Source organism: Phoenix dactylifera, chromosome 14 (genome assembly GCF_009389715.1).
Source record: "Phoenix dactylifera cultivar Barhee BC4 chromosome 14, palm_55x_up_171113_PBpolish2nd_filt_p, whole genome shotgun sequence".
In the NCBI taxonomy this organism is placed as follows: domain Eukaryota; kingdom Viridiplantae; phylum Streptophyta; class Magnoliopsida; order Arecales; family Arecaceae; genus Phoenix; species Phoenix dactylifera.
In genome coordinates this window covers 15,390,874-15,404,266 of record NC_052405.1, presented here as the reverse complement: position 1 = coordinate 15,404,266, position 13,393 = coordinate 15,390,874, and the positions used below count along the sequence as shown (strand labels likewise).

The 13,393-nt window shown below is 37.0% G+C and overlaps 1 protein-coding gene across 1 annotated transcript; it reads left to right on the top strand.

Annotated features, from left to right (window-relative positions):
• The first annotated feature begins 4,220 nt into the window (after positions 1–4,220).
• On the top strand, positions 4,221–9,239 carry LOC103710844 (purple acid phosphatase 15-like). The gene is made up of 7 exons (XM_026806131.2): positions 4,221–4,582; positions 4,959–5,150; positions 6,211–6,547; positions 7,278–7,495; positions 7,813–8,003; positions 8,415–8,696; positions 8,789–9,239. The coding sequence occupies exons 1-7, from the start codon at positions 4,315–4,317 to the stop codon at positions 8,930–8,932; spliced, it is 1,632 nt and encodes a 543-aa protein (XP_026661932.2). The 5' UTR covers positions 4,221–4,314; the 3' UTR covers positions 8,933–9,239.
• Positions 9,240–13,393: the final 4,154 nt, after the last annotated feature.

The window sequence follows — 13,393 nt, the reverse complement described above, 5'->3', positions numbered from 1 at the left end:
GTGACACTGCATTTCACATCATCACCCAGTGTCATCATTGCAGGCCAACCTGTAGTGATATAGAGCACTATCTCAATCAACCTAAAACCCTTGTAGCTACCATGAATTCCGACATTTTGAGGTTTCTCCTAGAACAGATCGTTGCCATGCGGGCTGGATACAAGGAATTCAAACAAGAGATCCGTGAGCTCATTCAAAATTCTAGGATCCCTACGCTGCCAACCCCTATTGCAGCCCAACCTAAAATCAGTTTGGTTGCACCACCTGTAATCCTTCCCAATTTTCTTGGGCACCAAACCCAATGCTCAAGGTGTCAACAATTCGACTACATAGCATCCCAATGTTCCATTAGAACCTACCTGATTACTGAACCAGAAGTTAGGAGCCAAGAGGTCGAATATGTCGAAGAAGTCTATGAACCAAATATAGAAGACTATGAAGAAGATTTTGAAGACGAACCTACAGAATTAGACTTTGTCCAAAATGATTTTCAAAGGGAGACTATTGATCTAAGTACAACCAAGCCACTTCATATCATTACTATCGAAGAGGTAGTGACAGATATTGAGAGCCAGTCACCTGAATTGGCACTTGTAGCTAAAGATACCCATGTGGCGTCCAATCTTGAACATTCCCCTATAGTAGTTTTCCTTCTAGAGGAGTTTCATGATGTAGTCCCTGATGATCTTTCGGATGCACTTTCTCCAATGCGTGATATCCAACGTGCAATTGATCTAGTTCCCGGAACATCTCTGCCCAACCTTTTACATCATAGGCTCAGACCAAATGCATATGCTATGACCTGAAATTTAATGTTAACGACAGTTGAGTTTGCATGTAATAGTTCGGTTAACAAGTCCATAGATATGAGTCCATTCGAAATGGTGCATGATTACAAACCTAGGCAACCCATAGACCTATTTTTCATATCTCATCAGTATAGAGTCTTTGAGTCTGCACAATCAATTGCATCACATCTACATTCATTGCATCAAGAAATTCATTAGGCAATCGAGCTTTTTTCTTTTTTTTCTTGAAAGCAGGCAAGGTGAATGGGAACTGACTGCGGAAAGCCCCAGTTTTGATTGAGCAGGCGGTCAAGCCGAAGCTTCGAAATCGTGGAGCGGTGGAGAAACTAGAATTCTAGGTCTTTGACAATCAGTAATTGTAGTCACTTTAATAACCTAAAATATAAATTCCTTGCTGATTTATACAGACGTTATAAAAAGTTAAGTGAAAAAGATTACGTCATGATAAGAATTAGGCTTGAACGATTTTCTTCAGATACATTTAAGAAATTACAAACTTGTAGTGCAGAACCGTTCAAAATCTTAAAGAAAATCAATTCGAATGCATATGTTGTGGATCTTCCTGATGACTATGGGATTAGTGCGACATTTAATATTGAAGATTTAGTCCCATACAAAAAGATAATATTCATGCCTTCTGACCCCTTTATTGATATACTTGCCCATGTTGGACACCCTAACCTATTACCTGCTGTTGAGCCACCACCTCCCAAATCTCATGCACGCAGAGAACAAATAGAATATATTTGGATGAGCAGGTTATTTCAACTAGGAACAGTGGTTACCAACGTTACCTTGTTCGATGAAAAAGTCGACCAAAATCTGATGTGACGTTGATTTCCAGAGCACAGTTGCAGCGCCTTGACTCCGATCTTCTAGAGCAGTACGACAGCCGGCCAGACCTGTACTCGACGGGGTCGAGTTTTTCTCACCCGGAAGGAGTTGATGAAGACATCAGAGCACTTCATCCAGATGATCCTAAGCCCCCGGATTGAGTCAAACCCGTTTATTTGCATATTTATTTTATTATTTTATTTCTGGGCTTGTTTGCATTGTAGGGCTTATTTGTGTCATTTGTGGGCTTATTAGAAGTTATTTTTGTATAAGGGGGTTTTATATTAATTGTGTTTATTTGGCCCTATATATAGGGGACTATTTTCATGATTAGGGTTTTAATGAATGATTAAGAATTTCTTTTCCCCCACATCTTATTCTTCTTCTTCCTCCTCCTCCCCTTCTCTTCTTCCTGCGTCCCTAAAACCTCTTCTTCCTTCTCCCTCTCTTGTTCTTTGTTCTTCTCCTCTTTCCCGGCACTTATGCTACATCACTTTCATTGCTAAATCATCAAATTCTCTCCATAAGGATTGAATCTTAATAGAGGCAACTTTGTCAAAGCGTTGAAACTCCTTTTTTAGAATTTTCCATGCATCTTTAGATTTATTTGCACCCATAATTCTAGAAAAGATAGCTTTGCTTACCCTTTGCTGAATGAGAAGTAAAGCTCTCGCATTTCTTTTTTTTTGCTCTTTTTGTACTTCCTTTGCTTTGCTTGAGTTCATGCTGCGAATGCTTCTTGATTTGCTGGTTCTTCGTAGCCACTTTGGACTAAGTCCCACAAATGTTGTCAGATGAAAAGAGTCCTCATTTGAATGCTCCAAAAATCATAGCTCTCACGGTTGAAGGCAGACACTAGGCTTTGCATATAGTTGAAGGTAGTGTTGTTTGTATTTGCACTGGAACTTGTTGCCATGATAGAATTGAATTGAGAAATAGGATTTAGGTAGAGGATATGAGGTGGAGCTTGGGGGGCTTTGGATGAAACCTAGAACCAAAGGAGAAACTTGGCTCTGATACGAATTTTTTTGGGTATAAGAAGAAGTATAGGAAACAAGATGTAAGAAAGAGCATTTTTTTATAGGAAGCATGGAGAGATTTTATACACGTATACTAGAGTGGTACAAGAGGCTCTCAATGAGTTGTTCATGCCAAAACTCTAGTCCACCTATTTTTGGATAGAAAGATGGTTCTGAGGTTACTATTTTTGAATACATAAATAACTTTTTAATCTCCATACGACTCTTAGTTTACTTAAGATGTCTCTTTGGCTTTCCAAAGCATTAAATACTAGATTTATATGACCCCTGCACTTACTCATATTAAATTGTAAGTTTTTAGAATTACAAATTAATTTCTAACAGGCCACCGAAGGGGAACCCAACAGCACAGAAGACTCCCTGCATTCCTGACTTGAAAACATGCAGATAGATTTATCCAAGTTGTTGGTGCACCTCGCTCGATCTCCACTTCTTCCATCCCCTACAATTAAGCAGACATGACTTGTTAATTAAATGCACATACCTCCGTAGCTCATTATTGTTCCTCATGCATGAACACCTAGGATTATGTTCTAACCATACTTTCCACAACAAATGACAAGATGGATCAATTCCACTATTCATGGAATCCTTTCACACCACCACATAATTCACAAAGATTCCCCCAGAGCCCAGTCATCTAAGAACTTTGAAACTATATATACATGAGCTTAATTTGCATGTGTGTTGACCGTCTGAACACGGGATCAGAGCGCTGCATCAGCGAAGAAATTCCATGCACGGCACGTCGCTGGGCAGACATTAATTCGCGAGCACAAGAAAGCTTACATAGCAAACATATACTTAAAATTGTCTACCAAAAACATATAGTCAATAAAATAGACTGCAATAACTTCTAATGGAAAAAAGAAACCGCAGTCAAAAGCTAAAAGCTCTCAACATCGAGGAAAATTTGCATTAAATCCACCTTGTTAACCCATTCCATCCATTTTGGATCCACTGCCATGAAATCCACCACCCCGAAAGAGTCATGGCACTGGATCAAGGCTCACTGATCCCTACCAGTTCACAACCCAGTTTTTCTGATTTTTCTATTTCTTTGAATTTTAAAAATATAAATATAAATATAATATCTTAATGATGTCATGTTGATGTAAGTGGCATCTTCTTTTTACTCCATATCCATATCCCAGATCTCTTGCCTTGGCGAGAGATGGATACTCTATGCCCAAGAAGGCACTTGGCGACAGTTATTTTATTTATTAAGCGTGCTTTGAGGAAATGGCCGAGATCCAGCTGACACCTCCCCGGAGCCGTGTCGTGTGGAGATCCACTGCGGACCTAAATCGCGGCCAGATTCAGAGTCCGACTCCATACGACTCCTGGACCAATGGAGACACATCCCGCGGTCACCTCTCAGAAGCGAACCCCAGTCCAGCCAATTTCCCTAGTTACATGAATCACGTCCAGATTCACGGTCACACTCCATGAATAGGACCCCTACTCCCTCCCCCCAACAGCCAACCTTTCAAGAAACATAATTTTCCACCTCCTATGACATCACAGTTAGAGTCACCCTTCTCACTTCTTGCATCTATATATCTCTTCCACAACTAAAACCCTACCGCCATCTAAAATCCCAAAGTGTAATCCAAGGAAGAGGGGAACATATGATGAACTGGTGGTGGAAACTTCGGTTTGCAGCGGCAGTTTTGGTCTTGTCAGTCGTCGGCAGTGCCGGCGAGATCCCGACGACGCTGGATGGGCCTTTCGATCCAGTGACCTCGTTTCTGGATCACATCAAGTTCCGCGGCCTCGCTGTGGACCTGCCGGACTCCGATCCGAGGGTGCAGCGGCAGGCCCGGGGCTTCGAGCCGGAGCAGATCTCCATCTCCCTCTCCACCACCCCGGACTCTATCTGGATCTCTTGGGTCACAGGTCACTTCTTTGTTTCTTTTTTTCTTTCTTAAGGTTCTAACTCATTCATTTTTTCAACTTCCAGTGGCGATGTGCCAAGTTGCAGTTGTTTTAGCATTTGAAGTTTATTTAGATTTCAGAGTCGTTATTTGGTAAAATTTCTGCTTTTCCCACCTAGTTGTTTTCTCAACTAGAATGAGATTTGAAATACAAAACGGAGCCAGTGACCGCAGTTTTTGACTACGAGATGGTACGTAAGTGCATGTGTTGTGGACGTCACTGGGCCCGAACTCTTGTCACCTTCTTATCTTCCCTCTCCACTTTTCTTAAAAGTATCTGATTTTTTTTTTTCCTTTTCTCCCCTGCTGTAAGCATTTACGTGTTGGATATTTTTCAGGGAACTTCCAAATTGGAGAACACATCGAGCCATTGGATCCAACATCTGTAGCTAGCATCGTGCAATATGGAAGATCCCGACAATCCCTAACTCACCAGGCTGTTGGATATTCACTTATTTACAATCAGCTCTATCCATTTGAAGGCCTTCAGAACTATACTTCTGGAATAATCCATCATGTTCGGCTCAGAGGTAAACTGTTCTGTAGCATGCTTTGACTTGTACCTTTAGGAAAATTAATGAGACCACAATGGAAAGTGGAGGTAATTTTTCTCATTTTCCACACATTCATTTTCAGAAGTCATCAGAAATGAGGGGCCGAACTCTATTTCTTGATAAGTCCAGGTAATCTCAAGAGGATAAAGCAAACCTTGTAACATATAATATAGTATTTTGAAATTGATATATAAACTAAAATTAATATTTTTGATTATTTAGGTGAATATAATATTAATATTAATATATTATAATATGATAATATTATTGATAGTAGTATTACGAGTGTTATTAGGTTACAAAAATAAGGTGATAATATATATATATACACACATATGAAAATATAATAAATATTGTATATAAGCATTTTAACCATAGAATTTCAAGATATAAAATTATATTTCATATTTAATAATTAAATTAATTACATCAACAAAATTAAGTAATATATTGTTATAATGTAACAATATAATAAATAATTTTGTGAACTATATAATATATAACATATAATATAATACAATTATATAAAATGATATAATATAGAACTGTTATATATAATATAAAATATAATTTAGAATTTAGAATATAACAATAAAACATAACTTTAAGAGTAAATAATGTCATACTTCTTGTATTATGCATTATCTCTATGGTGCAATAATACTGATATAGCATATAATATATTTTTCGTAAACTAATATATTATCTAATAAATAATATTATAGCTTCCAACAAATGATCCATCACTATTACTGTCCAATTGTCATGGATAAATAATTTAATAAATCTTGATCGATGCATCATCATCAGCCATCTACTTTAGTTGGTTGGCATAAATTAAATTTTGTATAAACGCATTCCATAGCTTCAAGCTTTGCATCGAGTCATTGTCCTTCCACTATTATTTAAGGAGTGGATATGGGTTTCTTAGCCAGCTCAGGTTCTCAACAAAACAGCACGAACATCTGCTATGTTCTCGCTATTTGCCTCTTCTATCTTATGATAATATATTGTGTATATATCCTTGACCTTGCAGGACTGAAACCAGGGACAAGATACTATTATCGATGTGGAGATCCTTCTATACCAGCCATAAGTGATATCCATGTTTTCAAGACAATGCCTGCTTTGGGTCCCCGAAGTTACCCTAAGCGAATTGCTGTTGTTGGGGATCTGGGACTCACGTACAATACCACTTCCACAATTGATCATATGAGAAATAACAAGCCTGATCTGGTTTTGTTATTAGGCGACATTCCTTATGCAGATCTATATCTAACAAATGGAACTGAGTTGGACTGCTTAACTTGTTACCATCATCATATGTTTCCCATTGGTGAGACCTACCAGCCTCGTTGGGATTATTGGGGAAGGTGATGATGCCTTTCAGTATATATATGCTTCTCTCTCTTTTTCTCTCAGAGAACTCGTCTCCTAGTTTATCATGAAGCATTTAGCAGCAAGTGTAAAAACTTGTATTCATTCATTATAATATGCAAAAAGTTTTCACAATCAACATGGTTATAATTTGTGTTCCGAGGCATCCAACATTGACTAGAAGATATAAAGCCTTCTTCTTGCCTAATGAACTAGAAGAGCTTTTGTTCAAAAAGGTCCCGCTGTTACGCTATTGCCATAATGACAAGCAAACGACTAGCTAGCACAAGCTGATGCTAGTGATGCTTCAACTATTTTGACACCCTTTTTCTCCTCCAATCAGTTCTCAAGTGTAGTACTGAAGTCGATCTGCCTAGCAGCTTTCTGCCCATAATTCTTTGGCAAAGACAGTTTAGAAAGATATGTGACGAGGTTTCCTTCAAGGTAGTTACAGAAGCTGAACTGCATCCACCATTAACAAGGTAGTTAAATATATGGACAGTTCTATATCATCATGTCTGTGGGTATGAAATGAAGAAATCAGCAGCTTTGTCTTGAAATACAAGCATGGTATAAGAAATATGTAGATTTTTAGGATATTTCTGTATAAATAACTTAGCAAGCAGTCCATTGTCGTCCATATCTTGCATGTGCATACTTCTCATGAATTCATCATCTTGCATGTTTTCCATTGCTTAACTGATAATTTCTAGTCATCTCTTCCAGGTTTATGGAGCCTCTTACATCGGAAATTCCAATAATGGTAGTCGAAGGAAACCATGAAATGGAAGAACAGATCGAAAACGAAACCTTTGTAGCTTACAGCTCTAGATTTGCATTTCCTGCCGAAGAAAGTGGATCGTTTTCCACATTTTATTATTCTTTTAATGCTGGGGGTATACATTTCATCATGCTTGGTGCCTACATTTCCTTCGATAAGACAGGTAACTTTACCACGCACCTACTCTTTTGAGACTTCAGATCTTAGCTTCCTGTTTGACAGGGAAAAATAGGGCACTTGAACTAATTAGGATATTCTCATATATGGAACTACCGACAATTATACTTCTGCATCACAAGTTCTGAATTACCAAAAACATACCAAACTGATCCAAATGCATCACTAGTTTGAGTTTCTTGTGGTTATTTGCCTTTAAAATAAAAATCAAACTGTACTCATGCAGTCTACAGTTTTTTAAAAAACAATTTCGTTGACCATTGTTTTCTTATCAAATTGCTGTATATCAATTTAACATTACAGGGGAGCAATACCAGTGGCTAGAGAGAGACTTGGCAAATGTAGACAGGTCAATTACTCCCTGGTTGGTAGCTGCTTGGCATCCACCTTGGTACAGCACTTACAAAATGTTTTACAAGAAAACGGAGTGTATGAGGTTGGAGATAGAAGATCTACTATTCTCATACGGTGTTGACATCATCCTCAATGGCCATGTAAGGGCCGAATCTCATTTTCTTTCATTAATATAATATGTTTTCTTAAAGTAGCAATACATGGAAGTCTTTTATTGTCATGAACTATTGTGATGTGGACTACTGTAAGAATTTAGTGCATAGCAATAACAAAAAACCATAATTATAGCCATCAAATTCTATTTCTTCTTTAGGTTGTTCTTATTTCAATTGAGGTCTGCACTCCTGATTTGTAGAAGGCAGTGCGAGTTTCCAAAGTTTTATCATATTGGTTTTACTTTAAAGAAAGCCTTTTGTGGGTTTGCTAGGGCTGGTAAGGTTTAGGATGCATTAGGAGATATGGATCATATTGGATTGAGCATAGAGAAAATGAAAACTTTCGTTTTCACCATTTTTGCCTATGTTTCACCTTGTTTCTTTCTATTTTCACAGGTTCATGCCTATGAAAGGTCGAACCGAGTTTACAACTATATGTTAGATCCCTGTGGTCCTGTTCACATCACAGTTGGAGATGGCGGCAATCGGGAAAATCTAATGACCGTACATGCTGATGATCCTGGCCAATGCCCGGATCCTTTGGATAGCAGTATGAGCATTGGTGGCTTTTGTGCCACCAACTTCACTTCAGGACCCGCAACAGGCCAATTCTGTTGGGACCAACAGCCCGAGTACAGTGCATATAGAGAGAGTAGCTTTGGCCATGGAATCTTGGAGGTGCCCTTCTTGCTCTTTCTCTCTTTCTGCTATTCCAATGAATCACATAATCAGTTCCAGATCAAAGTACTGAAAAAAAAATATATCCGCAGGTAATGAATGAGACCCATGCATTATGGACATGGCATCGGAATCAGGATTTGTATAATAGTACAGGCGATGCGATATATATAGTTAGGCAGCCGAATAAGTGCTCTATCCGGCGCATGGTGGTTGACCCTCATAAAACTACTTGATCAGTGACCCCTGAAGAACTCTTACTTGGACATGTTATATGATTGTCAAATATCTACGTATTTAGAAAAATTTAACATAGAAATCTTCTAAAAGCTGGATATGCAGACAGGTTAATATTTTATATATGTATATGTAAGGATGTGTTGATGTATGTGTAAAATGAAGAGGAAAACCTATGCTATTTAAGTTTATAAAATTTGATAAAAGTATCAGCTATTGTCATGTTAAAGTTAATAACTTTAACATGGGAAATGCCCCAAAAGTGAACATGCGATGATAATGATATCAAATTTGATGGTATAAAATGTCCAGAATTGTTATTTCCTAGTCTCTTAAATATATGTCCAAGTATACATATCAAAAAAAAAAAAAACAAAATTTGGAGTCTCTAGGTAATTACAATACTTATGAAGCATTAAATTTTATCTTGACCTTGTCAAGTTTAAAAATCAAATTAAAGGCATTTTCAGACTAAGAGCAAGGAATATATAATCTAGGAGGATCACTAAACTCCATATATAGACCATTATGACCACTACAGATAGGACTAGATGGTATTCAAAAGTGAAATCCATCGCACAGGGAAACTGAATCGCATAAATTTCTGGATGTCATAACTTGCTCACGTGATATCCAACTGATGCTTCTTTTTTGAAAAAAAAATTGAGTAACTTTACAGTGTCCAAATTGATCAGGGCAAAATTCCTTCAATGGGGCTTCAAAACAAGCTAATCAAAGCAAAAAAATTTCGTTTTAGAAAAGACATTATCCGAGCATAATATATGGTTAGGTAGTTGATTAATGATGCTTGAAGAATTTGTAACAACGTTACTTAGATATGTAATTGTGAGGACTTGTGCCAACGTGTGTTTAGCCTCATGTCAGTTATTCACCGGAGAGATTTTAGGTACTTATATAGGACTAAGGAACCCAAAAAATACCTTTCGACTAGTTGTTTTGGATGATCTTAAAGTTATGATCACTAGGATGTGATGTTCGATTTTTGTAGACACCATATAAGAGATTAGAACACAAATAACTATAAATCAAACCAGAATAGATCGAAACATATCTTAAGAGTCTTAAGCAGCCATTGATGATTGCTGTAGCAAAATTCTATGGAAGAAGAAAGCACAAAAATAGAGTAAGTCTTACCCTCCATCTCCTCCTTGATGCCTATCTCCTTAATCAGATAGGTGTTCTCTAGGAACATAGAGACCTTAATGCCCCAGGATTTCTATATAGGTAGATATATATAAGAGTGGAGTGCAGACCTAACCCAGTTAGTAATGCTAATGGGTCCACCCATTATAGAACCCATTAACCAAATTAAGCCTACACCAATACTCGCTACACTATATGACCAAAACAATAGAGCCCGAAATAACCATATGATCACAAATTAATTATGGGCTCCTTAAACATTCATTTAGACGACAACTTAGGCTATGTTATGTAATAAATTAGATTAAAATCAGTCCATAAACAATGGAAGCCCACCCTTATGAGAAATTCCAATATTCTCCCACTTGGGCGACATTAATTAAGACTTAAAATTTTAAAGAAATATATTTATTATATACATATATATAGTTCAAAAAAGGCTCTCGAGTTAAGTTTACCTCATATGGTCATATATACAAATATACTGAATAAACATCTTAAGTCAAAAATCCGATTCAACAAAACTACTAACATCGAATCATAGCAATCTTTACATCATTTATTGATACAAGACTCTTCTATAGTTACAAATGCTAGTAATCTCATCGACATGGATTTTAGTGATGTAGTACATGTAGTGCGAACTTTGTACTCTTATGTGATCAAAACATACAAAGTTCATCATCAATCCACTTTATGGTCTCAAATGAAACTCCTTTATGCTTTCAAATGAAAGCTGGTATAACAACTTTAAGCTTATGCCATAATTTTATCTTTACATTTCAAGATGGATCATGATATCAATTATAACATATGCAACACCTTTATGCTTAAGCAAAATTTTTATTCTTAAGACTTTCATTTAAACAACATTTATGAACTACTATATGTGCACAAATACAAATGTGATATTATAATATAAAAATAATGGAAAAATATTTTATGGTATCCAAAAAATATTTAACAAAACAATGCTCTCACTAATCAAGTACATCAAAAGATCCCAATAGACCTATGTTTTCAACATGTTTAACAAATACATTGAATCTAAGTACTTTGGTCAATGGATCTGTTAGCATTGCATCAGCCCCTATATGCTCAAGAACAATATCTCCTAACCAAATCTTTGACTACGAGATGTTTTATCTCTATATGTTTAGAAGCTTTGGAACTCTTATTGTTCTTTGAAAAGAACACAATTGCCCTATTATCACAATAATCTTAAGTGGTTTCGAGATGCAATCAACAATCATAAGCTTTGAGATAAAGTTTTCTAACCAAATAGCATGAATTGTAGCTCTGTAGTATGCAACAAACTCTGTCTGCATAGTAGAAAATGCAACAAGAGTCTATTTTATATTTTTTCAAAAAATAGCTCCTCCAGCAATCATAATAAATAAACAAATAAAAATAAAATTAGAAGTGGAATTCCTATCATCCATGGAATCAGCGAGAATCAAAATCACAATATCCAATTACCTCAAAATGATCAGACCTTCTAAAAGCCTGCATTTTTTTTTGGATTTTCTATAAAACCCTCATAATCTTTTTAGCTACCTTCCAATGTTGCATACTCGGACTTGCCATATTTCTGTCAAATACAATAATAGCATATGCTATATCCGGTCTGGTGCATATTGGCATATACATCAAACTACCCACAATACTAGAATAAGGCACACTCTTTATGGATTCTCTTTCAACATCATTCTTATGATACTGATTTTTACTAAATTTATCTCCCCAGACCATAGGTACATTGTTAGGTTTGTAATTATGCATATCAAATCTACTCATCATACCATCAATGTAAGCTCTAGGTCAAAATGGGCTACTAGTTCCTTACAAGAGATTGGAGAAAAAGTCTCCTTATAATCTCTCCCCTTTTTCTGTGTGAACCCTTTTGCAACTAGTCTGGTGTTGTAGCATTTAATATTACCATTGAATTTTTTTGGTTTTTAAAATACCCATTTATACTTTATAGGCATAGACTCCTTAGGTAATTTTATCAAATCCCATACTTCACTTTTAACCAGAGATTGGATTTTGTCACGCATAGCTTCATGCCACTTATTTGATTGGGAATATGCAATAGCATGATCACATTAGACTAAATCAACCATATAACCAATATCATAGTCATTCTCACCTAAATAGACCACATAATCATTAAGAATGGCAAATCTCTTTCTCTAAGTGATCTTCTTACTAGTATTTCATTAATTGGCTTTAAAGGTGCTCTAATCAGTTCAGTTGTCTGCTGTTGCTCTTTTACTTTCCTTTCAATAGGATGAAATATAACCTTTTCATGGACAATTGGAATAGAAACAATAACCTATCTTTCTTCCAATGTCATATCTCCAGTATGAGAATATTTGCAATTGTCCATATCAGACTCTAAAAACCTAGCATAGATAGACTCAACATCTTTGTACCTCTGTTAAGGGAGTAGAATCTGCATTATTTAGAATTAATAGATTATAAATTTTGATTTCTACAAGGAAGCCCTAAATATGAAAGTGATTAATATCAGGCTTGTTTCCAACTCGCAACTCAAAAGGTGTCTTCAGAATTGCCATACCAGAAAACCTATTCATGATATAAATGGTGATCTTTAAGGTCTCACCCTAAAGATATCTTGGTAAATTACACCCACTCATCATGCTTCTAACCAATCCTTAAGAGTGCGATTACACCTCTCAGCTACACCATTTTGCTCGGGGTTCCAGCCATGGTGTATTAAGAAACTATCCCATATTCCTTCAAGTACTTAGCAAATGGTCCCATTTTTGGCCAAATTCACCATATCAACCCTAATATTTTACCTACTATAATTAGATCTTACCATCTTAATTATCTTTTCATGAGGCGAGGAGGTGAGAGGCTCGGAGCGGAGTCCTTGTCGGAATGGAGGCTTGCAATACACTTTTTCTCATCCTGACCATGGCTACTTCGTTGGGTGCGTCGACTCTAGCAGTGCAGCTCCAGGTTCCAGCTTTGAGAGTGGTGACTAACCAAGCATAATGGTGCATCGGCAATTGAGAACGATGGCTGTGTTGAATGAATTTCGACCGAATTAGTTCCATCCTACTGCAGGCCCTAGATCGTTGCAGTTAATGCATGCACCAATTGAAGGAGCAGATTGAACTGCTCATTGCCCGCACGGCGGTTTGTCCCGGTGGAGCAGGTTCCGAGCTCTGCAATGATCTTCGAAAGGTCATAGCGTAGCGTTGCGAAGTATGTGATGCATCGTGGGCTCATCGTGCCCTCATGTTGGCACTTTCTCCCTTTATTTG

Excerpts from the sequence above, each read along its gene's own strand:
- LOC103710844 (XM_026806131.2), top strand. The coding sequence starts at position 4,315 with ATGATGAACTGGTGGTGGAAACTTCGGTTTGCAGCGGCAGTTTTGGTC. Across the intron at positions 4,583-4,958 it reads CTGGATCTCTTGGGTCACAG|GGAACTTCCAAATTGGAGAA; the intron begins GTCACTTCTTTG and ends GATATTTTTCAG. Across the intron at positions 6,548-7,277 it reads CGTTGGGATTATTGGGGAAG|GTTTATGGAGCCTCTTACAT; the intron begins GTGATGATGCCT and ends CATCTCTTCCAG.